Source organism: Haemaphysalis longicornis, unplaced genomic scaffold (assembly GCF_048455015.1).
Source record: "Haemaphysalis longicornis isolate Haplotype H1 unplaced genomic scaffold, Haemaphysalis longicornis Haplotype H1 scaffold_8, whole genome shotgun sequence".
Lineage (NCBI taxonomy): Eukaryota > Metazoa > Arthropoda > Arachnida > Ixodida > Ixodidae > Haemaphysalis > Haemaphysalis longicornis.
This window is the reverse complement of record NW_027526445.1, coordinates 45,017,199-45,043,835: the sequence shown is the minus strand read 5'-3', so window position 1 is coordinate 45,043,835 and position 26,637 is coordinate 45,017,199. Positions and strand designations below refer to the sequence as shown.

At 48.6% G+C, this 26,637-nt stretch overlaps 1 protein-coding gene across 1 annotated transcript; it reads left to right on the top strand.

Moving 5' to 3' along the window:
• Window positions 1-402: 402 nt before the first annotated feature.
• Window positions 403-26,637, top strand: LOC144148868 (ATP-binding cassette sub-family C member 2-like). Its single transcript, XM_077680389.1, has 5 exons — window positions 403-596; window positions 867-1,025; window positions 22,994-23,160; window positions 24,715-24,909; window positions 26,234-26,637. Exons 1-5 carry the CDS (start codon window positions 414-416, stop codon window positions 26,397-26,399), a joined length of 870 nt encoding a protein of 289 aa, XP_077536515.1. The 5' UTR covers window positions 403-413; the 3' UTR covers window positions 26,400-26,637.

Genomic DNA, 26,637 nt, shown 5'->3' with positions numbered 1-26,637 from the left:
TCAGGGTTCCCCGCGGGAAGATGGTGTAATTTTTATTTTGTAGCGGGCACATTAGCCCTCCTTAGGCCCGAATCCTGGCCAATCCCCCACGTGGGTATCTTCCTTGTCGTAAGAAACAACACCAACCCCCGGCTTGCCTGATATGTCATGACTCTTCCTACTTGGAGTCCACGCTAAAAGGGAAGACTTTTGCTCTGCCAACTATGCCAACTTTGGCGCAATGTCGCGGTGCATGGACGTTCAAGGCGAATTTACTAAGTAGTCACGTGCCTCGTATTGCTTGTCTGATCATTTCTTCGCTTGTTCAGGCCACTGCGATGACTGATACCTGCCTGCTGTACTTCTATATTTTTATCCTGTGTCATCAAATGAATAAACTTAGAATAGTCTCCCTGTGCCCGTGTTTTGCGTACATGCACGTGTGTCACCAAACAACCCCCTGCAAGCGTGCCTGCTTACACTGCATTCATGACCGAAGCTCGCAGCAGGCTGATTGCCACTTGCACATCGCACTCCAATCCTGCTCTGTACCTGCGCAGCGTGAAACAGCGTCTCAAAATATAGGACCGGCGTCACTTCTTGGTCAAGCATTTCCCGTAAGTATAGGACGCACTCTCAAACGCTCTAGAAGCATTGCGCATGTGTACAAAATACTTACTTTGCTGCCGGACGACGCAGCATGCGTCGCAGGCTGTTGCTTTGTTGTTCTTATTGTTTTTAATCTGCCCTCTACCTTGTTTATCACGTTCGTTGTGTCACTGCACGCCATCACCATGGGCGAAGACCACGAGACATATTCGATGCCGTACAGTGTGCCTCTCACTACTGAACATTTACCGCAACAACCTTCTGCAACAACGTCGCAGGTAGGCGTTGTCGGTCGCACCGGAGCCGGCAAGTCGTCACTAGTCCTGGCCCTGCTCCGTGCCCTGACGGCGTCCGAAGGAAGAATCTGCATCGATGGAGTGGACATCGCATCGGTCCCCCTACAGAAGCTTCGCACGGTGGTCACCGTTATACCACAGGCAAGGAAGGGCTGCATGCATTTGCGGTGTATGCAACTTACGTCTTCCCGGCTAACAAGAAACCATTCGAAAGTAGCGGCCACAAGAGGCACTCTAGTTTCGCTTGTTTTGGTCGTTAAGTTTGAACCAATGCATAATTTCTTGCTTGAGAAGCAACGGTCATCGCATCTGCCAGCAGCAACTTGTTAAATCGTGGCTGTTTCACCAGCCAGAGGACAATTTTAAATAGAATTTATCTGCTGTAAAGCACTCGAGAATAATAATGGTAGGCTTTGGTAGGTTATAATTATCCTGATGATGATAATGATGGTACTGGTTGGTGTGGTAACTCAAACAAATACATGCATCACACAAGATGAAATAAGGAACAATTTACTCTGTGAAAACATTAAACTGTGCACATTGACAACGACGCAGAAAAATAAAATGGAATATCTCATCCAACAGCTTCCGAAAAACTGCCCACATTTGAACGGTTTGGGGTACACGGAATTTAGAGCGCAAGACTGGAATAACCAGCCCGCTGAACGCATGTTTCCAAGAACAGGCGCAGCAGCGTCATACCATGTACGCTGAGCCGTCATCCTGACCCGAAGTGCCCACAGATGGCAACGTTTACCAAAGCAGGCTACCAGCCACTTTTACACCAAACCTGTGTACCTTGACCCCCCCCCCCCCCAAAGATTTCATCGCCGTGGGCGTAAACGATCTCCTTGGTCCTAAGGCCTAAGACTCCGAGCGCATGCGTCAGGCTGATCAGGCATACAGCATAAAGCTCAGAATTCGTTTAAGAAAACCACAAAACAATCATAGAAACCGCATTGTGGATGATTGGTCGCCTGTTAACAATGGAACCCCCCCCCCCTTTCGTAAAAATTATGTTTGCGATTATCTTTGAAGCGTATGCAGGACCAGTGTCACTAAATGGAGTTCTTGCCCAAAAAGCCGAGCGCATGCGGCAGCTTAGGCAGGATCTAGCATTTGCCACCAGAGAAGCCGATCGTAGTGTCAGTAGATAAGGTATTGTAGAGTACCGCCACTCAGGCACACAAGTGAGCAACGGTGCCCACTTCGGCGTTCATTAGTGTTTCGAGATCGCCGCATCTACGGCCTCGCCATTACCTTCCACTGTGTCGTTTGTTAACATCAGTACCGATGATACAGCAAAACGGTACCTTTGGACACACTTCTGCTGCTGAATTTCTGCTCCGCGCGATAGTTTTGACTCGCATTCGGAGCAACTTCAGTCGAGCGCAGCCTCAGAGCAGGGAGGACAAGTTAAGCCTACCACAGTTGACAGAATAAAACACCCACAACAAAATGGCGGCGCCCATGAACCGTCGCAGTGTAAACAAGTGCCACGTAATGCGAACTGACCAATTATGATGGCGGTGGCACGGCCCTCAGCGGTGGCTCAGCGGCTAAGGCGTCGTGCTGCTGAGCCCAAGTTCGCGGGTTCGATTCCTGGCCGCGGCAGCCGCTTCTCTTATGCAGGCGAAAAGCGAAAACGCCCGTGTGTCGGAGATTTCGGCGCACGTTAAAGGTCCCCAGTTGGTCAAAATTATTCCGGAGCCCTCCACTGTGGCGCGCCTCATGGCGTGTGCATTGTCGGACTGTTAAACCCCATGACCTATCAATCCATTAATGGCGGCGGCACGGAAAATATAAAAAAAGAGTGCCGATACTCTGTACCCCAATCTTGTGACACTAGCCGACCGCAACCGACAAGCCTGCCGAGACGACGAGAAACATTTCATATCCTCCTTCACCACCATTTGTAGTGGGTCACAACAGATTCGCTGGACATCCGCTTTCGCACTGGGGATGGCGACTAATTTTTTTTAATGCGTAAGCCTTACTCGTCCCATTACAAGAAAATGCTGCCGTGGAGTGACCGATAGGCGGTCATGAATGAATGAATCAATTTATTACAGAACGGATGGCACTCTGGCCTGTTGGGGAAATAGGGGAAGGGGTTCAGGCTCGATAACGTTCAAGTTCTATTGACGAGGTAAGCCTCCTTCACGAACGCCCACAGTCCAACCAGCACGTCGTTGGCGTTATTCTTTGGTTATATCCAATCCTCCAGAGATGTGATGCGAGGGGGCTTGTGTCTTGTTCGGATTCTTTCCAGGGCCCTACATGACCACACCAAGTGGCTGATGGTCGGTCGATCTTGGTGGCACAGGGAGCACAGAAGTCGGTCTGGTGGAACTTGTGCGTTCTTGTTTTTTGGCGGTAGTGTTCCCAGCCAGTTATGACGTCTTCCATAAGGGCGTAGCTTGCCCGGGCCTTTGCAAAAATAACTTGTACAGCTCGTGGTATGTTGCGGGGTATCGGGTACTGTAGTTCGGGTATCATTGGTGTACGTTCTTTTTTGCTTTCTTGTCGAAGTGTCTTCCTGCGTTCCTCAGGGGAAGAGTTATGTGTACCAGTAGGCCCTGCAGACTCTGAGGGGTGGTTGAGAATTGTCTCCCTTGCGAGCCTATGAGCCTCCTCTTTCCCGGGGTTACCTGTGTGGCCAGGTATCCACGGAACTCGTATATCGATGTGGTGGTTTCGCTGGGAGATTTCACAGAATTCTTTTATACGATGAGGCGTAGTGTGTCGTCGTTGTGGGGTGTGTAACGCTTTGATGGCTTCGAGGCTATCCGTGAAGATTATAACTCTAGTTGTATTTTGAGCTATAACGTCTCGGATTACGTGGGCACCCAGGAAGATGGCCTATAGTTCGAGCTCTGTAGTGGAAATGAGTTCATTAACAGAAGAACACTGCGTGCTCGTTCGGTCAAGGTCGGTTGCAGCAAGCGCTATGAGGAGCCGAGTTTCGTCTAAGGACCCATCTGTGTAAACGGTCGCGTCTGCTCATTGCACATTAGGCGTCGCAGTAGCTTGTGTTCTTCGTTGATGGGTGTGGCTAGCCTTGTGTGTCTTCGTTGGTAGCGGCTTTGAGTGGGTAGCCAGTACATCTTCCCTTCGAGGTATGGTTGGTTCGAACGCTGTAGCTGTGAAGGAGCGGTCGTCGAGTTCTAACAGCCATTGACCTTCGGAGGTGAGTAGGCGACTGTCGTGATCCCTTTGTGTTCGATGAGTTGCAATCTTAATTAAGCAACGAAGGAAGGTGGCTGTACGGTATAGCTCTTCTATTTTAGTCTGGTGGGGTGGCCCGGTGATTACCCTCAGTGCCTTCAGGTACAGACTTTCCAACTTGCTCATCTGCACTTCAGTAAGTCGGTAGTGAATGGCGCCGTAACATGCTTTCGATACTAGAACTGCCTGCGCCAGTGTACGCGCAACGTTGTTTGTGGCACCCTCAAACTTGTTTAAGATGCGCTTGATCAAGTGTAGTATCTTCTTCAACGCTGGTGTCAACTGGTCAAGCCATGTTTTCCCTCCACCTTGCGCATGTATGGGTATGCCAAGATTCGGATCTAGCCATCAGGTTTTGTAAGGATGCGACCCCGGACCGTAAGGGCCACATTTTCTTTTTCGATTGAGTAGTACCCTATCGTCAGAGAGTGTTTTTTTTTTTCAGGTGAGACTTGCATGCCAGTGGGGCCAGTGATCTGTTCAATTATGGGAAGTGCATTTTGTAGTTCCTCACATGCCCGTTCAGTACTTTCGTAATCGCCTGATTCTGTCCACAGTGTTATATCGTCCGCATATATTGCAAAGCGCACAGTGGGATCCTCTAGCGCTGTGGCAATTCGCCTCATAACCACGTTGAATAAGATCGGGAAAATTACCGATCCTTGTGATACACCGACATTATTATTGTACACTCGTGAGGCTGAGTTCCCATTATGTACCTCCTATGTGCGGCCCCATAGGAAGCTTTTAATGAAGTTGACCATTCGGTTCCCTCGGTGTGCATCCTCAAGAGTACAAAGTATTGCTTCATGAGTGACGGTATCCAATGCCTTCTTGAAATCTACGGCGACGAAAAATGTGCGGCATCTTTCTTTTGTTTGGCCAAAACCCTTCGAAGTAGAAAGAGGCTGTCAGCGGTGCCCGTGTTTGGGCGCAATCCGGTTTGTATAGGGTGATGGAAGCTGGTGGACTCTTCCAGATGGTGGTTCAGACGATTAACGCACATTTTTTAATGAGTTTGCGTATGGTGGGGGTCAAAGAAATTGGCCTCCACTTAGTTACTGTTCTCGGATCTTTGCCTGCTTTAGGAATCGGCGTGACGACGGCATGCTTCAGGTGTGGTCGCAAGTGGCGAGTGACACATTTGTGATTCATCGAGTTAAAAAGGGCTTGTTTACTGTCATCGGAGAGGTTTCGAAGGGTTGTCGATGTAATACCGTCATTGCCAGATGAGCTTCTGACCCGGACTTGATTCAGAGCACGGACTAATTCGGCCACTGTGAACAGACCTACTAGAGGGTTAGTTTCATCTACATCAAGGTCCAGAGCATAGACATAGTCAGGGTGGTGAATCAGGTTGGGGGAAGAAGGCTTGTGCAGCCTCGTGCGTGATTTTCATAATCGATTTCTTTTGCTTCAGTGCAATTTTGCGAACGAGATATGGAGTCTGTCTTTCCCTGAAGACCCTTGAAGATATTCCACAAGGTATGTAGCCCAGTCTTGTTGCTGGACGATGCGGTTTGCCAGCGGCGTCTTATCTGTGCAGGTTTATGGTAAAAGAACCGACAATTGGGCGAGTTGGTACTTATTAATCTTCCCTAACAGCGCACGCACACAAAGACTAAGTCAAAGAAGGGGATAGGACGAGCGCTGGCTTACAACTACTTTTTATTGAAGAAAAACACGAAATTATATACTAACAAAACACCAGTTACGCATGGCAATACAAAGGAAAAGCATCAGATTAACACAAAACAGGATATGGATAACTGAAGCCAACTCATCAATAGGTTACGCCACTGCAAGAAACAAAACTTCACCGGTTATCTAAAAACTCGAATTCCTCGTGGCTAAGCGATATCGACGGATGGCTGACGCACGTTTTGCCCAGTTTGGAGATATGGTAGGCCTCCACCACCTCTCGGGTCATCCTATCTTTACTTTTGTTTGTCTGAAACGAGGGTAGCACTCTAAAGGACAGGTTTCGCAATGCATTGAAAGGTGCGCCTGCGCATCCTTTTTAATGCTATTCCTGTGCTCGATTAGGCGCACATTCAAACATCGTCCGGTTTGGCCAATAAACTGGCTCCCGCATACCAACGGAATGCTGTAGACAAACCCCGTGCAACACAGAACAAATGGGTCTTTGTGATTCATCCCGCAGCCTCGGCGACTGCTTGCTTCATGGACGTTCCTCCTTTCAACCGCCGCACACACACCGCTTAGCTTCACAAGCGATGATAAGACCACGTCGACCCCATACCGTTTTCCAACATTCTTCAAACCGTGTTACAGTTTATGCTGTCGTCCCGTATGTACACCCGGCGTCAATATAAGCCGGGGCACGCGAGCGCGTGGCAAAATGCATCGCCGCGACATCTGACGTTGCACATCTGGTGTCGAGACACCGATGCGCGCGTGCGCGTCCAACCACTCTCGCTAGCCTGTCTTTTCATTCGCTTCAAACAGCAACGCTTGTCACATTCAGCTCTTGGCGCCAGGGGCCACTTTCTTTGGTCAACCCGTCTTGTTCGCACACGCTTCAGTGGCCGAGGGCGAGGGTGAAGATGCGTTGCTCGCTCTGCGCTGCTCTGACAAAGGATACATGGCAACAGGACTGCTATCTTCAAAGATTCAAAGATTCAAAGATTTTATTACCTCTGAACTACGAGGAGGCAGGCTGGGACTAAAGGCTACAAAGCCTGACAGAGGCCCCAGCCCCCTTTGGTACAGTACAATGATGAGGCAAAACTTTTAAATACTGCATTCTTTTTTACAGGAAAGCTGTCTATGGCTAGGATCCAGCAGATCATCTCCGGTAACAGAGCGATGTAGACAAGAATGTAGACAAGATGTAGACAAGAACTGAGTCTTACGCCGGGTTGAGAGTGTTGTCGCAACTGTAGTAGTACCTTTAAATAATGACGTCAGTTGACGTCTCAGCCAACCGAACTGTGTGAAACGCCGTTTTTTTACGTGCATAGCGCACGATACGGCTGTTACGTATTTAGTCTGAACATAGCATAAGGGAACGCGCATCATTGTCACGCGAACGCCCCCCTCACGTTTTCTCCAAGCGTCGAGCGCCTCATGCGGGCTCAGCATACTGCCCCTTCCCTTCCCCCACGGCACACTTTCGGAGAGCGCTGGCTCGCGCCACCACGGTGAACCTACTCCCCTCCCAATTTCGCGACATTCTCCTCCTTTGCTTTCCTTCACTCTTCAGTCTTCCCATCGTTAGCTCGATCACGACGACACCGACGCAGCCCCCGCACGGGGCACCTTGAGCAATCTTGGTGACGGTACTGGCGATACCGCGGACCCCGAGCACCCAAACATAAGCTGGATCCAACCGTGGCGATGTGTTTATAGGTGGAGGGTTAGAAACCACGAACGGTGGCCGTCGGAGCCCAGGTCAAGCTCCGGCGGATGGGCTCCCTGTCTGTTCACCAGGCAGGGAGCTCCGGGACCTCTTTGGCTACCAGGGTAAGGTCAAAGAAGAATGTACCCCCGTCTCCCTGCTTTTATAATATGCTATATGGCATTTTCAAACCCCCCCCCCCCCCAAACGTGATCGGTCCCTGAAAAGGGGCCGCACCGAAGTATCTTTTCCTTCATTGCCATCTTTGACATTTCCTGAACCAGATCATTACTCTCGATTTCTTGTCATGGAGTCCCTCAATCCAACCCACCCTCTTGCATCTCAGTCAGTCTTCTTGATCGCAAAATATCTTGAAGCCATAATAGGAAAATCATATAAGTGCAAAAAACAAAGGTCTGGTGAACTACTAATCGAGGTAAATGACAAGCAGCAGTCCACGAAGCTTCTAGCTCAGACGAGACTGGCTGATCTAGACATCAGGGTCACACCACATCGGAGCCTCAACAGCTCGCAAGGTGTGATATCCGAGACGGATCTCTTGAACGAAACGGATGCGGATCTCCTTGCCGGCTTGAAGGATCAGGGCGTCACTGCCGTGAGACGCATCACCATCCGCAGAGACGACAAGGAGATTCCCACCAAGCACATTATCTTGACTTTCGACCGCGCAATTCTTCCACAATACATAAATGCAGGTTTTATCCGTTGCTCCATCCGTCCGTACATCCCGAACCCGCGGCGCTGTTTTAAGTGCCAGCGGTTCGGGCATGGTACGAACTCTTGCCGTGGCCGAACGACGTGTGCAAAGTGCGCGGCGCACGATCATCCGAGCGAGAACTGCTCAGCCGAAACTCTCACTTGTGTAAACTGCGGGGGGCCGCATGCGGCATACTCCCGCAAGTGCGAAAAATTTCAACTAGAAAAGAAAATCATCAACATCAAAGTCACTGAAAACATCACCTTCCCAGAGGCGCGAAAGAGGTTCGCCTCTTTCCCCCTGGGGAGGTACGCCGACGCGGCTCGCCGGGGGGCGGAGCGGCGTCTCGTTTCCACAGGGACCCAGTTCAGCGAGTCTGACCTGGTCCCTCGCCCGCCCCCCCCCCCCCCCTGGGTTGCCTCTGGCAGCCCAACCCACCACCACGCCGCTTGCTGAGGCAGCAGCGGTTGTGGTGGCAACCTCTTCCGTCGGGACCGGTGCCGCTCCCGCCTCTGTCTCCCCGCCCTCCAGTGCGTTGGAGGGTACAGAGGTGATGGACACCACGGGCTCCGCACCGGTTCCCACCGCCACCGCACCGCCTGTGCCACCTCTGGCGCCCTGGACGCCCTCGGCGGTGGCGGCTCAAACGAAGGGCTCCCGAGGGGGGGGCCAAGTCCAGGGGGCCCGGTCCGTCGGGCACCCCTCGGACATCCGACGACGAGATGGATGTCGGGCCATTCCTGCCTGCAACGCAGCGCAAGGAACGCGTCCCAACGCCAAAGCCTCCCGACAAGCCAAAAAAGGCGAGAGTCACAGCCCCGAAAGACGACACATAAGCAAACACACACACTCCAGTAGCTCTCACAGTAAATAATGGGAAGAGAAAACATAATTCAATGGAACTGTAGAGGCCTTCTTAAAAATCTTGACGATGTATACGAAATACTGCATGCTAATCAGCCAAGTGTGATGTGTCTTCAGGAGACGCATTTGAATTCCAAGCACACAAATTTCTTAAATAGGTACATGGTCTTCAGAAAGGACAGGGATGGCTGCACACACTCTTCGGGCGATGTAGCCATAATAGCCCGGTAATCCCTAGCATGCCACCCTGTCGCTCTCAACACCGTCCATGAGGCTGTAGCAATACGCACAATAATTTTTAATAGGTTGATAACGGTATGCTCCATATACATTCCTCTTGATGTCACACTTTTGAGCTCTGACTTCGAGGCGCTGGTCGACCAGCTGCCCGAACCGTACATCCTAACAGGCGACCTTAATGCACACAACTCTCTTTGGGGCTCCTCCAGAACGGATGCCCGAGGTCGCCTGATAGAGAAATTTCTTACATCTTCAGGAGCATGCCTTTTCAACCAAAAACAGCCTACATACCATAACTTAGGACATAATACGTACTCACATCTCGACTTGGCTATTGGTTCTGCAATTCTCTTTCCATGTCTTGAGTGGGGCGTGGACACGGACCCATAAGGTAGTGACCACTTCCCCACATCCCTAACATACATAGGTAAAGGCCCATGCAGTCCATCTTCCCATAACAGGTTTAATGAATCAAAAGCAAACTGGAGTACATTCACAGAAACATCTAAACTACACCACACAACCATAAAACACCTACACGTTGAGGAAGCAGCCCAACTCGTCACTGCGCACATAGTCGACGCCGCCGAAAAGTCCATGCCCCAGGCCTCCAGTGCGTCCCGCAACCCAAGGAAGCCCTGGTGGAACGAGGATTGCAGGCGGGCGCGAGAGGCCCAGAACAAGGCGTGGGGTGTCCTTCGCCGGTACCCCACGTCAGATAACCTCATTTCGTTTAAACGGGCAAAGGCTCTTGGGAAGCGAGTGCGTCGTGAGGCGAAAAGGGAGAGTTGGCGCACCTTCCTCACTTCCATCAACTCATACACCGACACACACAAAGTCTGGACACGAATACGAAAACTAAAAGGACAGCAGACACACAGCCTGCCCCTTGTTAGTACAACAGGGGACACACTGGAAGACCAGGCTAACACACTTGCACAACACTTCGAACACGTGTCCAGTTCAGCACACTACACAAAAACTTTCATGAAACACAAGACATCTGTAGAAAAGAAGTCCCTGCGTGATAACAACAAGTCGCACACTTCTTACACTTCTCCTTTTTCAATTCATGAGCTCAAGGTTGCTCTGAACGCATGTAAGCCTTCAGCTCCAGGTGCAGACAAAATCACATACACCATGATACAACACCTACACCCAGACACTCTTGAAACACTCCTACATCTATACAACAACATATGGCTTTCGGGGCACATTCCTCGCTCTTGGAGAGAGGCCATAGTAGTGGCTTTCCTGAAGGAAGGAAAGGACCCTTCCTCTCCCGCTAGCTATCGGCTCATCGCCCTCACAAGCTGCCTGTGCAAGCTCCTCGAGAAGATGATAAACAGGAGACTCGTGTACTTTCTTGAGTACAATGGTCTTCTCGAGAGCTGCCAGGCAGGCTTCAGGGCGGGGCGGTCCACCAACGACCAACTCGTCGCGCTCGAGTCCTATATAAAGGACGCCTTCATTCACAAGCAGTTTTGCACAACGGTATTTTTTGACCTTGAGAAGGCCTATGACACCGCTTGGCGTTACGGGATCCTCTGTGACCTAAAGTCTTTCGGTGTTTCGGGCCATATGCTCAACACCCTTGCTAGTTATTTGTCCGAAAGAACGTTTCGCGTGAGAGTAGGTAGCGCACTCTTAAGAGTTCATGTGCAAGAAAACGGCGTTCCGCAAGGTGGAGTGCTAAGCTTCACTCTGTTCATAGTTAAGATGAACTCCCTTGGGAAGGCACTGCCACCTACAATTTCTTATTCAATGTATGTAGACGACATCCAGGTATCTTTTAAATCATGTAATATGTCCATCTGTGAGCGTCAAGTCCAGCTCGGTGTCAAAAAACTTGCCAGCTGGGCAGACAAGAACGGTTTTAAACTTAACCCAGAAAAAAGCACCTGTGTTGTCTTCTCCAGGAGGCGTGGGATCCATCCGGACCCAGACATTATCCTTAATGGCGTATCGATTCCTGTGAGGAAGGAACACAAGTTTGTAGGTGTGGTGTTGGATGAAAGGCTTACGTTCATCCCTCACATTAAACAATTGAAACATGAAGGTCTAAAGGCTCTCAACATTCTTAAAATCTTGTCCCACCAGTCGTATGGAACGGATAAGCAACTCCTGTTACGTATTTTCAGAAGCCTTGTGGGGTCTAGATTGGACTATGGGAGTGTTGTGTATGGGTCAGCCACTAAAACAGCACTTAAAATGCTCGACCCAGTGCTTCACTTGGGGCTTCGCCTCTCTTGTGGCGCATTCCGTACGAGCCCTGTACAGAGTCTTTACGCAGAGTGTGACAAATGGTGCTTATCACACCAGCGAACCTATGTTGACATGTTATATGCCTCTAAAATTTCATCAATGGACAACCATCCTTTTAAACCGGTTTTTAATGATACATCCACATTAAAGCTCTTTTTAAATCGCCCATCCATTCCTGTTCCCTTCTCGCTCAGAGTAAGGGATGAGGTCACTATTCATGAGGTCTCCTTTGTAGACACATTCAAGTCATCTATCACCGATCTTGTAGCACCATGGCATCTTCGTCCTGTTGCATGTGACTTGTCTTTCTTAAAATACAATAAGAACAGGACACCAAAAAGTGGGATTTTGCAGCATTTCATGTATATACAGGATAAATACAAGGCTCCAGAGTTTTTCAGCGATGCATCTAAAACGTCCACTGCGGTGTCTTGTGCTGCGCATGGGCCCAATTTTGAAGCATGTAGAACAATGAATGTTAATACAAGTATTTTTACGGCAGAAGGATATGGCATATTTCTCGTTGTAAGTCGCATAGTTGAACATCGTATTCCTACATCCGTCATTTATACAGATTCGTTGAGCGTCGTCCGTGCATTATCATCCGGAAAGTCATCAAAAAACCATGTCATTAATCTTGTCTTCAAAACAATTATGGTAGCTTATTCCTCAAACCTTGGGGTGACTGTGTGTTGGGTGCCAGGCCATTCTGGCATTGGCGGTAATGAAGTGGCGGATGAAATGGCCGCCAATGCTGCACTCCGAAACACAGTAGACATGGCAACACTACCGTACACAGACCTCAAGCCACACATTAGACAACAACTCCGTAAAACTTGGCAAGCAGACTGGAGCGAACAGACAGACAACAAACTACACGTAATAAAACCACACTTGGGACAATACACAACTGACTCACACAACAGGCACATTGAAGTTACCTTAGCTAGATTACGGATAGGCCATACACATGTGACGCACTCGCACCTGCTCACGGGATCTCCAAGACCCCTGTGTAGCAGGTGTGGGGAGGGCCTATCCGTAGTCCACATACTCATACAATGCAAGGCACTTGACACAACACGACACAAACACTTCAGACAACTGTACAGACAACATATTCCCCTACACCCATCCCTGTTTCTAGGTGACGATGCCATGGTTTCTGTGAAACGCGTTTTTAAATATTTGTCAGACGTCAAGTTTTTAAACCTCATTTCCTATCACGCATCATGAAATCTGGCCCCATACACCAGCCATCACCATCATCTTTATTGATCTTACTATGTCTAGTTTACACGTTTTATACCTACCTTTTGTGGTAATCACTTCTTTTCATTAAATAACTTCTCTGGCGCTCTTTGCCCTCGTCGGCCTTGCGCCATTAAACAAAAACCATCATCATCAGACACCGACGCAGCTGAGCCCAGAGAAGAGCGCCAAAGGGCTGTTCCCTAAAATGTCTTCCCAGCAATTTCTTTGTGTTAGGAGGTGAAGCAGACATTAAGGGAGTCGTTGTAAGCTTGATCTTTGGAAGATGGCTTTCCCACATCGACTGTTGAACAGTGAATCACGTCAATCTTCGGAGGGAATACCATCACAGAAAGTGGCTCTAACGCTTGTTTCATTGAAACTATACCAAAACAAATTATATGACAATTAGCCGTTAATACGAATCAAACACAAAGCCGGGTTTTATATAGTTTTCAAAATTACATGATTCACAGTGAAATTGTCAATATTGTGGAATTCTCGTGCGCGGTCTGTACATATGGGGGATTCTACGGGAGGGAAACGGACAGCCCCATGTTTGTCCACCGGAAGAAAACTCTAGTTCATAAAGTTCATACAGTCAATTAACCGGGAACTATGCTCAATCGCAAATTACAAACAAACGTGTTTTGCTTCGTGCACCCCTTGGACTACGACACAGTTAAAGCTCACGTTGAGGCTCGGCACTGCAGCTTTGATGGTCATCCTTCTTCCCAGAGTGGAAGGGCACTGATTTTTTTTGTGAATTTTTTGTCAAACCCAGGACCACGCCGAACTCTCCTCCCGTTTCCCCTTCTTTAATTGTTTCAGAACGTGCGCAAGGTGAAGTCTCATAACACTTTCATAAAGTAGATTATTTCTAACGCTTCAGTTCGTATTCTGTTTTGTGTGCTCATTCTTAGTTAACAACCAATTGCATGTTTTGCGAAAAAAATATTAAAACTCGTTCCACCGATTGTAATTGATATCTACGGAACCAGCGTGGAGCCACAGTTTCAACCGTTTTCTCCAATACATGGCAATCTCTCTCCGTCGATTGCTTTATAAGGACAACAAACGAATCCTCCAACGCTTACAACTTCACTACCTAATTACGACAAGTAAACGAAACTCGGCATAGCGGTATAATCGTCCGATCAGCACAGTTTCATAGAACTGGTTTTTAGATACATTTAGTAACACATGAGTTAAAGCCATTTTCTTTAATCATACTCCCTCCTTAGATTTCCATGCTTCGCTGCGCAACAGGCAGTGTCGGAAGGCCAGCTTGCAAAGACCAACATTCCGCCGATCTTCATAAAGGCGGCTTTACCTGTAAACACAAACGCATTGCTGGGAACTCCGAAGGGAGCGTAAAACGATACAAGGAAAGGCTGTAGTCAAGCCCAGCCCAAGAAAAGCGTCGCTGTTAGAAATACCAAGTGGGAGAGCATATGTGGGACACAATTTTGTCACTGCGAGACGGGCAAGATTAGTTATCTGTCATAGCAGGGCAGGGCGAGCAACGCATTTTCACTCTCACCCTCGGCCGCTGAAGCGTGTACGAGCAAGACATGTTGAGCAAAGAAAGTGACCCCTGGCGCCAAGTTCTGAATGTGGCCAGCGCTACCGATTGAAGCGAAGTAAAAGACAGGCTATCGAGCGTGGTTGGACGCGCACGCGCACATCGATGTCTCGACGCCAGAAGTGCAACGTCAGATGTCACGACAATGCATTTTGCCACGCGCTCGCGTGCCCCGGCTTATTTTGACGTGGGGTGTACATAAACTGCCATGTTGACGCTTGTGCTGTGGGTTTAGGCTTACCATCATGAAGAATGCTTGCCTGGAAGTAAGCGCGGTATCCATTTATACTGGGTGTTGTATCCCCCGTTTTTTTAAGTAAAAGGGCCGGGGGTGGTGAATGCATTGTCCGTAACGTTTCGGATCAATTCAGCGCCATTAACTCGGAGGCTGCAATAGTTCCATTTCAGAACTCTATTGGCTGCGGTCATACTGGCGGCGTAGAAGTCAACGACAAAGGCTAGCGTATGAACGTCGTCGTTCCTGCCGTTCAAGGGTCGATTTAGGATGTCCGATTTCCGAAGTCAGCGTGTCTAGCTGCGTCATAATCCTTTCAATTTTTTTTGCTGAACTCTCAATTGCTGCTGTTGCCAGTGCTTGCTTTTTAGTAACATGTTTAAGCCATTTATCATGTCTCTGGACGGTGTTTGACATGCTTTGTACAGTCGGAATCTTGAAATTCAATCGTTCATTCGGGATTCCTTCATTGTGTCCGTTTATTTTTGTTTCAGGGGATTCAGGCTGTGATGACGATTACTTGTCATGGCTATGCCAAGATTTCGAACATGTTGTCTTGAAAGCAGGTCGGTTTGGTGTAGAACGCCCTGGTTTCGGCGAGGATCGTTCTTCTTTTGCGTGCACCTCTGAAGGGGGTCGTCTTGTAAGCTCCGTAGTGGGGTGTCCCGGGTTTGGTGGGATGTTTGCATAGATACTTGCTGGGACAGGAGCTGTGTGAGACGCCGAGACAATTCCTCTCTCGTTTTTTTGTACAGCAGCGATTTCACTTTCTGTGTTGGCATGGAGGCCTATAGAAGCCTTGCAGGAGGAGCTATCTTGGTCCCTCGCGGAGCTGACTGATTTGGGCGTTGTATAGACACCATCGTTTCGGAAAGTGCGGGGTAGCTATCAAGATCTTCGGAGCCCTACGGGGCTATTTTGGAATTGGCGGTTCTTCTACGAGAGGGGCTGCGAGAGCGGCGTTCCCTTCGGTCTTTGTTTTCCTTCAAGCGCTTGTCTTTTTCAGGGCAAGTGGCTTCTATCGCCGGGTGACCGTTCCCCTTACACGTGACACAGTGCCTATTTTGCCTGTCACATTCTTTTTCCATGTGACGGGTGCCACACCGACTACATATTTCGTCGTTGGGACAGTAGTTTTGCATATGGCCTTATGCGTGCAACGTATGGGGTAACCTTGCACTACGAAGTTCCTCGTTGGTATCATGAAGGTCCGTTCAAATGGCGCCCCTCGAAACATTATGGCCATAATTACGAAAAATTTCAACTTCGAATGGTTTCCCGTCCGTAACATGGAGGGTGCTTACCTTGCACAAGTTATCAGCGTGACTTTTGTCGTTGGTCACTGTAACAGTGTTGGAGGAGGAGCACGAGGAGTGAATACCTTTATTCAGATTTCTGAACGGCCCCGAGGGTGGTCCAGGGGAGTGGTTCTTTCTTCACTGGAGCCCATATGCTGTCCGCGCCGCCTATGCTCTGCCCACCAGCTGAAGCTGTGTAGGCTGAGAGGGGCAGGACAGCAACATCTCCCATTGCTCTTGTTAGGTAGTTGATCGCAATAGAGAGGGGTGCTCAGGGCTAAAGTCACACACCTCGATTATGTGGCGGCGTGTTCCTAGTTCTGAGCAAAGTTTACATTCAGCGTCGTAGCGATTCGGGTGCATTAAGTGAAGACGCATCGGGTATGGGGAGGAACCGGATTGTATGAGCCGTAGGGTAGTTTGTTGTTCTATGGAAAGATCAAGGTAAGGCGAAGGTAGGGTCTGTCTCAGAAGGCGATAATGCTCGGCTATGTCCCTGAACGATACAAGCGGGTGACTGTCCTCGTGCAGCTCCATAGCACGGGGGGTAAAAGTGCAGGATTGGTGGGCGTATTTGTTGCCCTCCATGGAAGCGCGATCGGGTGTCCAGATGAGCTGAATAGAACCATTTGGGGAGTGGTTTTTAGCACACGCGGTGCAGGTCGGTACACCAAACCAGACTGGTAATTCCGGTAGGCCTCTTGGTAATCGGTGACTACCTTCCGAACCCCTGGTTGAGTGAGAACCAAGGCGATGGCTGCCTGTTCTGCTGCCGTCATGTCTTCGGTCTTCAGTGAGGCACAAGCAAGGAGGTTGGTTCTGTAGGAGCTACGATGATAGCGTACTGCTGCCCTCGATGTTGGGAGGCGTCTGTGTAGATAACTGCATCATCCCCAGCGAGGGTGGTGTTGAGCGCTTGAGCCCATGCTTGTCGGGTACCTTCGTCATGTGAGGGGTTCATATTTCTAAGTGAAGGGAGCACCTTTAGTTCTTGTCGCCGATGTCCAGGAGTACATCAAGCGGAGTGACATTCTGTGCTGCCCAGCCAATCTGGTGAAGGATGCGGCGACCCATTGCAGTTGTGCTCAATCGGAGCTTCTGGTTAGAAATATGGCCCTCTATCAGCTCTTCCACCGTGTTGTGGAGCCCATCATAAGCAGTCTCTCCGTGGACGCACTCATAGGAAGAGCACTGGCCTGCTTAACCGCCTTTTTAAACAATATATCAAGCATCTTTATGGCCTTTTTACCTAGAAGAAGAGAGGGGGTTACGTAAGTGATCCCCGAGAGGACAAAAGCTTGAATTATTCGAAGGGTATCGGCTTTCTTGAGGCCTCGCTTATTGGTGGCAACTCGCCTGATCATGTGTATGATATGATTGATGCTCTGTTTGAGGCGCTAAAAGGATACCTCACTCTTGGTGTTGGCCTAGAAATATACGCCCAGGATCTTGATTCTGGGGCTTGGAGTGATGGGCTGGCCGCCACAGAGTATTTAAATGTCTTCCTTGATGTGTCGTTTGGCGTGAGGGTTGACGACAAGGAGCTCTGATTTTTTAGGTGAACACTGGAGGCCACAGGCTTTAACACATTGGAGCACTACATCCATGGCCTGTTGGAGCGTGTCTTGAATCTCTCCGATGGATCCCGTCCAAAGGGTACTTATCACCGGCGTACAGAGCGTACCTGAGATTTAGTATATCCGCAAGTATATTAGGGAGGTACAGTAGGGCCGGGTTGAACAGCAACGGAGAGAGCACCGACCCCTGAGGGGTGCTGTGGACACCAAGCCGCATGGGATCGGATGTGAATGTGCCAATCTTGAGTGTCGCCATATGATCGGATAGGAAGTCTTTGATGCATGAATAAGTTCCTTCCCCGCAATCAGTGGCCTAAAGGGCAGCCAGTATGCTGTCATAAGTAACGTTGTCAAAGTCCCCCTTCAGGTCGAGGGCGAAAACTGCTCTAGGGGAATTTCGGGTGGCCTGTTTGAGTACCAACTCCTTTAGTTGGAGGAGTATGTCCTGAGTGCCGAGGTTTTGCCTGATGCCAAACATTGGTATCAGCTCGGTGTCGTCGAGGTGTTTCTGTAGCCGATTGAACACGATCCTTCCCATCATATTTTCTACGCAGGACGTAAGGGATATGGGTCTGAGGTTATCTACATGCAGGGATTTGCCAGGTTTAGGAATGAATCATACCTCTACTGCTTTCCATGAAGGAGGTAGAGTGTCTGAGGCCCAGACTGAGTTGAGGTGCTCCAGGAGGGAGGCAAGAGAGTCGTCCCCTCAGATTTTTTAAAAGTTTGTACATGACACTGTCGGGTCCAGAGGCACTGTTTTTTTTTTTACTCTCGGCTATCGCCGCCTTGAGTTCGTTAAGAAGGATTGGCCGGTCTAGGGTGACGTTGGGGTGCCCTGTGAGTGACGTGGAGGGGTGCCTGGGGGTCTGTCTGAGGATACTTATCTTTGAGGGCTTTCATTACTGCTGGAGCATCGCCCTCGTAGTTATGAGAGTGCGAACTAAGGTACCGTTGGTTTCGCTCTTGCTTGTTACCCGGGGTCAATCAGGTGACGGAGAAGTTGCCACGTTTTTTTGTTTGACAATGTGTCTTGAAGGCCATCGCAAAATTCAATCCAATTTTCTCTACAGAGTGCTTTGGCATATCCCGCCGCTGTCTTGTTAAGTTCTTTGATGCGTTCGCGAAGGCGAGGATTGTGTCTTTGCCGCTTCCACCGCTTTGTAGGGCTCCTCCGTGCCTCCCAAAGGTGCAGTGGGCGGAATTCCACGCACAGGGTTTGATGCGTCGTGATGATCGTCTGCGTACGTTCCTTGGCCAGGGACAGATGGTGTGATGCCCACGGCTCGTAGGTCGAGAATTTCGCCGAAGGTTCCGTAGATTGCTCCTCTCGAAATCTGTACCTGTTGGTAAGCCGGGCTGACCCTATGGGCGTCGTAAGCTGAAGTATATCATGATCGGAGCCTAGATTCACCTGAGTGTTTATACATGCCACGTCCAGGGAGCCAACAAGTAGCGAAAGGTCCGGGATAGTGTCTCTTGCAGTACTGGCCTTGACGGGTGGGTGTCTCAGGATCATTCAAGAAGGCTGGGTGGAGCAGTACCTGTAACCCCACATCGGGTGGGGTGCGTTGAAGTCCCCCACCGGAATAGGGGTCCGCTGCTGGCCTATTGCAGAACATCTTGAAAAGTAGCCGTTATGTCTGGCTGCTTGAGTGACGGGCGACAACACTAATTTAGTATAAAAATGTTTTTGGTGCTGCCTGTTCGACGACTATGCAACTCTGACAACGTGTGCTCACACCCTCGTTGTGGAGTGAGTGAGATGTTGCGTAGCAGCTACATTGTTTCGGACCAACGTTGCCGTGGCTTACTGCGCCGGGTCGGCGTAAGCAATATATCCTGGCAGCTTACGTTTACTGTTTGGTTCCTGCAAGGCAATGACATCTGGTTTGTTTTTCAATGTATCTATGCGTTGTTGTAATTCGCCAGCCTTTAAACCCTCGGTAATTCCACTGAAGAATCGCCAGCGTATCGAATCGTTTATCACGGGGTTCCATCTTGCGGCGGGGAATATTGGCTGCGCCTTATAATCCGGGTTCTGCGGCGACATCTGGCCGTTGGTTTTACGTGCTGTACTCCGCTACCTTGGCGTCTGGTGTCATGCTTTGAATCAACTTATGAGGCATGACCTTTGGAATGACAGTTACGTAGTGGTGATTTTTCAGGCGGATGAGGACCGTTGTCCGTTGCACATTTGTGCATTCTGCATCTACCTTGCGGTAGGTCTGCCGGATTCGTCAACGGCGGCGGGAGTGTGCGTCCTGCCAAGGTCCGTCATCTGTGTAATCTTCCTTGCTTTGCTCATTTATTTCTTCGTCGGTGGTCCTGTTCTTTTCGTAGATCGTGTCGGTAATCTCTCGTTTCTTTTGCCGTTCTTCAGATTCGCTGCACGTGAGGAAGTGCGTCATGGCTGGCGAGCTGAAATCCATGGGCACCGCCAACGGGGTGCCCGCCATCTTGGCGGCGCGGCTGTAGAGCAGCCGTACTCCCAACTAGGCCTGCCCCGCTTAGGCTAGGCCAAGGCATGGTCACTTTGTGCTACTTGTCGTACATCTTCTGTCGCTGAAACAGCCACAGTCCACTTTGCAGAATGGAGTCCTTATAACCTTAGGAAACACAAACCAATAATGATAGTGGCATGAGCTTTAAAACGGCATTTACAGCGTTCGATGCACAGAGTGACGGGGAACCATACGTGTACTGTTCGACGCCTGTGGCCATGGGAGGGGATATAAATACGTCTCGCAGCGATCACGGAACGGGGATAGCACACAGAACGCATATGACGCGTGAAACCAGCACTTGCCGTGCATTTGAAGTGGCGTACGCGATGCCCAGGCGACTTACCGCACCGCCACCGGCTTTTCCAACTTGCCTTTGCATTCTCGGCCGCTGTATCGTCCAGCGGCGTAGCAGTCACTGGTGAGTGGATGCTCTCAGTACGGCGCTCCATCGCCAGCACAGTGATCGCAGCGCCCATAATTCTCACACAAACTTCAGTACACCCATAAACGTTCCTCAAAAACCTTTCAACCGCATGACAATACTATTTTCGTCGTTCTGCACGCAGTCAGTATAACGTATCCTTGTTGAATTTATCTCCGTTAATGCATGTCCAGCGAAGGCTGTTAAGTAGTGTGAAATACTGTTGGCGAGTGGTCCCCTGTAGGACCAAACACTCATTGTAACCTGTCTACGACGGCGCGGTCAACACATGGCTTCCCGAACCAAGGATCCACTTTTACTGTTGCAGCTCAATAAATGTTTAATCTCTCTCTCTCCCTTTTTACAATCTACGTTTAAGTAAGCACTACGAAGTGTTGGGAATTGTTCACTTTTGAAATTACCGATGTTCCTTCCACAGAAACCCGCGGCACGACCACTTGTTCGAATTATTGCATGAGTGCAATGCGGTGACGCAGATATACCAGTGAAACTACGCTATCCTGTACCCGAACACGGTATTCGACAAAGAGATCAGGCCTTGTTAACGTTGCATAAACGTTTATTGCAGGAGTTTTAAACGACAGCTGCCGCTGAACTCGTAGGGCGTTTGGAAATATTTGCCGAAATTTAGCGTGGTGAGGGTTAGAAACGGTCACTATGCGTTCCAACTTTATATCACATGTGTTCAGTACGCAAGCTGCGAGAATAAGAGACCACATGAATAAATGCCACAACCTCCCTTAAACATTTTTCACTCGTACCGCCCACCCCTCATGCGTACAGCGTCGACAAAGTAAGCTCCACTAATTGGTTCTACTTTATACCACGACACCACTTCGTGACCCGTCGACAAGTTCATTAAGAATATGTCCCAAGCTGTTAGGGGCAGATACGCGAGAGCCTGCATTTCGTTTGCCACGTATTCACCGAACAGTGAATTATTTTTATGGAATTTTTTTACTTACAGTGCAGTCATCATTTACCGTTTCAAGCCATCAATTAACACTAGTGATTACTCATTTTAGTTACGTTTTGTGGTTTTGCCTGTTGGAATAACTCTAGGCTTTTTGCACAGGTTGTAAATTTTAAATTTTATTCTTGCGCTTCGCTGTGAAAGTTAACAGTGGAGTGGTTTCGGTGGTATTGTTCTCTTACATGGAAATAAAGTTTTGAAACAGTCTTTCCTAATGCTTGATGTATAACTGAGGTGTCATTCCGACGACAGAACTTTACATCGTAAAGAACAATGTGAATACGACGTGCTGTTATTGTTGCTATTCTACTCGGTCCATCTTTAAATTTGTTGATCAAGAAATGATAACTGTGCTCTTACGTACCTGCGCAGAGTGCGTCTAGAATCACGTTAACATTGTTACTATAAAAACGAAGTTTTTTTACAACAGAAGTAGAAAAGGAAAGTCTTCTCAGTGGATTCCAAGAATGACTTACAAATGCACTAGTGGACACAGAATGCCATCTGCATATTGATTCCGCTCTCTGACCATTGTTTTATTGGAAAAACGGGTTGCGTGACGTACACAAATCATAGCGCACCATTTGTAATTGCGTCTTGGAACCATAGAGAGGTTGACAAACACCTCATTTTAAATAAGGGACCAAACAAAATGTCACACACCACGAATTTTTCTTTTTCTCTTATTCGTACGGGCCACCTTGCGCAGTTTGTGCAACATTAAGTGGCGACACTTTGGATCCTGGGCCTGGCCTCCTTTATTCTGAACCCCCACGCGTAAGCTGTGCCCAAGCATGGCGATGTTTTTGGATGTGGAGGGTTAGAAACAAGGAGCAGTGGCCATCGGGACCTTGCTCAAGCCGCAACCGACGGTCTTTAACCGGCTGCAACGCAGCGGGCTCCGGGGCTGTACCCGAGTGCTAGAGTTGCACTAAGCGAACAAATGCAAGGCAGGGGCTCCGGAGCCTATGTGCGCCGCGGGAGTTAAACTCACGGGGCTCTTCATTTTAGCCTCTTCGATTTCGTGCCACATCATTTTTGCATGAAATATTTCGAGTTCCGAGGCCAAACACATCTTGACATAATTTTCCAATAGTTATTTTCACTGACGTACAGCACCTATCGTCACAGTCAATGTCGTAAACTGCTAAATGAATAGATATTGAAATAGTTAACTTCAAAAAATTAGCAGTTGCAGTTCTCAATTAGAGATCCCGTCAAATTTTAGACGTTATAAAGACGGGGAAATTCTGATTTTAAGTACCGTTGCACCACATCACGTGCTAAACACCATACAGAAAGTAATTTCACAAAAAAATTTGATTAAGGCTAAGGACAACTTTCTTGAGAAAATACTGGACAAAAATATTTGGAGTTCGGAGAATCACCGTACCAAAAGACGTAAACGAATGTTTTCCATGACACATATTGATTGCAACGTTAACAAGCACTGGGCTGCCTGAGGTCGTGAAGCAAGTGACACCGACAGCCCTGCCGCTATACTCGTCTACGCAAATGCTCTTCCTTTTGAGCAATGGTTTGTACCTTTGTTCGCAAACCAGGATCCGTGCCTGATGCGAGGACCTCTTCGAGACATCCTGGATCCGGCTCGTCAACACTCCGACGAAGAACTGTGGCGGGCGCTGGATGAGGCCCACCTGAAAGAATTTGTTCGGGCCAATCCTGACAACCTTTTTCTTACGGTGGAAGACGGCGGAAGTAACCTCAGGTGATGCACTGGCAGCGCATTGTTTGCAAACTTGCTGTATCGCTTCCTATGTATACCTCATTCCATGTTTATACCCTGCGGTCGCTTTCTGGGTATCATCTGCTGTTCAGCAGTTAGACGGACAGCAACCAAAACCATTTAAGTGTGGTTGCAAGTGCGTGGGCGAATTTCGATGTTCTAAGGTCTCAAGTTTCTTAATTTTGTGCGATACAGTGTTCTTTGGTAACACTGCGAAAGTTGAGGTCGCTGCGTAGAGAAGGCCCAAATAAGGATACAACAGCATCCGACGAAAAACTTCGAAGGATTGCAGTTGCTTGCAAAAAATGCGGAATCACAGATGGCCTACAAAGCGAGCTGACTGTACCTGTATGTTCATCGTATTTAATAGAAATCACACTACGGTGACCCCACAGGGATACGGCATACAGCCAACACTGTAAGACGTAGAAGGCTGAGTGTTGGCCTCAAAGTACCATGAATGCGTACACCTTAACCTTCGTCCATGTCTTGTTGCGTTTTTTTTAAACATGAAGATCGGGCGACTTCCCTAGCTGTGTTGTTGCAATCTTATGACCCTACGTAGACAGCTGTCCTTGTCAGTGGTATCTTTTGAAGAAGTCACCGGCGATAGTTCGTGTTCCGTACATTGCGTCCCACGTTCACTCGTTCCGCCCCTGCAACATTCTTTCAGCAGTAAAAATAAACTTGCGTTGGGTTTACGTTACATTGCCAGGAATATCTGAGCTAAATATTACACGTGTACATGAAGCGGTAAGCTCGCAAATCGCTGTGAAACACGACGAGAAACCAACCGCGGTGTTTGTTTCCCTTATTATGCAGCGCTGTAATTACGTCATTACAGCGTCCGCTGTCCTATTGGTTGTTGCAGGTCAACTTCACGGTTTATTTCTCACATTTTCTCTGACGACCCGCCGTCGTCTGTGCACCAATCACTTCTATGCCTGAACCAATACGAACACTTCTGGCGTTTCTTTTGTGTTTTGAGTTGGCGCAGAGCGGACAGTTGCCACCGAGTGGTTGGTGATGAATACTCCAGGGGCCCTTAAAGCATTGTGACGCGCTGTAGTATTGAATCCTCTACAAAGATTGCATAAAAGCTTTTACCTGCTACCCCTCTTGCACGTCCAGCACAACTACCATAATCGACGAATCCGCAGAAACGTCTGTCGCACGTGAACGAGCCTAACGCAATAACGCAACTGATGTTTTTAAGGTCGCTGTGTAATAATAAATCATATTTTTATCCCAAAAAGGAACTCGCCATTTTGGGCGTTCGCCATCTGCCGTAGTTCCCCGTCTGTGAGCAGCGCAACCAACCCCCTAAAACGACCACCTCTGTGCGTTCGTGTGTGTGCCTGCGCGCAGTGCAACAAGCGAATAAACAAAGGACTCCAGAACCAAGGAATATATACATTTACACGCTATAACCACCATAGTTTACCATGACAGCCACCATTTTAGAGAAGTCGGTGCCAGGCATTGATGCACCGTCATGTCTGCGCCTGCTTCAACTCTTCCCCGCCCTTGTTGCAGCACTGGCCAGCAGCAGCTGGTGTCACTGGCAAGAGCTCTACTCCGATCTCCCCGCGTGCTTCTGCTGGACGAAGCCACGTCACACATGGACGGCGACACGGACAAGCTGATCCAAGCCACGCTGCGCAAAAGCTTCGCCCGCTGCACCGTCCTCACCATCGCGCACAGGCTCCACACCGTATTGGACTACGACAAGTAAGAGGGCTTAGATCAATTAACATGGTAGATGCATGAGTAATTTCTGCAGCTATAGCTTCTCAGACGAGCTACTCCTTTTGAAAGTCTGAGGCGGAGCGACCGGCAATTCAGTTTAGCAGAGTGGGACTCATTAACCTCACTTTTGCCTTGTATCTATGCCTAACGAGCACTGGCTGCATGAGTATTAAAAGAGCCCGCAAAACGACTCACAGCACGTATCTAGACTCCAACGCACTGCACAGCCCACGGCGAGTTTCACTAATCAACCCTATGCCACAGCAACAACACTCTTGGAAATGAAATTTATAGAGCGCTGTCATGTAATTTTTCGATTCTAAGCACTTCGCTAACCAACTTTTGCTAAAGAACTTTGCTAAATAAACTAAAGAAATGACTTTCGCGCTATACGCATCTTAGTAGTTTCTCAATTGCGATGAGCCTAACTAAACATTGTAGGTTAAGAAAGAACGCATTCATTAGATAGCTTTCGTACGGCAACTCCCACAATCCAGTTATTTAACTCGAGGCCATCGCATATGTCTGCGGTCCATGTTCTATATCTGACGCATTTAAGAGCACGGTGTGCTTCACTATTCCACATTTTGCCACAGTGCCCGTACTCTTTAGAACTAAATAATAGGGGTGTCGTTGGACGTTATCGCCGCAAACTTGTTTGAGGTCTGCATATGCAAAGCCTAGCTTTCAACGACGTTTACTTGTGATACGAATTGTGAAAGAAATTTAAAAAAAAGAAATTATTGTGAAAGAAAGTAGGAATTTCCGTGTGCTCCAAAATTTTTTAGCTCCAACAGTTACGTTTAGGGTAGGCTCGCCGAACCTGCAAGTTATTCTGCACCGATGACTGTTCTGACATGCCCACCTGTAAAATTAAAGGGCACTTCAGACGGGTAGCCAGTTCACCAGGCGAGTGCACATTTCTGATTTTTAGAGAAACATTCTAAAAGCATGACGAATAAGAGAGCACCCTATACACATGATTGGAGCACGCTGTCATGCTACGGCTTGTCTTCAGCGCTGCTGTGTGCCCTCCCCTCGTTCGTTGTGTTTTTCATGCGGTGTTTAATCACAAGCCATAACCTGCCACACTCGCCAATTTTTGTACCCTTCTGAAGAAATATTGATTAATAAATCTCAGACAATTTTTTAGTGTCCTTCCGCATGTTTATTTAGGACGTGCCAAACTTTTGTCTTTGTGTTGTTAGCACGGCTTCCAATCGAACTGAATTTCTACCACTTACAACCGAATTGCTCAATTTGCGAGAGTTATTTGTAAGCATAGCATTTTCTCTTCTTTCAACAGAATTCTGGTGATGGCTGGAGGCCGAGTAGTCGAATTCGGCGCGACTCACGACCTTGCGTCCAACCAGCACTCTGTTTTCCACTCTATGCTACAACGGGCAGGACTAGCTCATGGATATGCTTCCAACCGTAAGCAACGGCTCTCCAGCGTCAACACTCGGCCGTAGGAGCACATCGACCACGATTAACAGTGAAAATTGCATCCGCTGGTCAAGTGCAACAACACAGTCCACAAGCTTTGTCCCTCCACCAGTCAGCTGTCATTCGTTCGGGTGGCTTTTTTCTGCGACGACAACGCGAAATCACGCATGCATTTTATAAAACCTACCTTGCGCTAATAAAATCTCAGATTTCTCAAATCTCGGCGCTATTATATCATCCTCTACTTAAAAAGGATACTGAAAT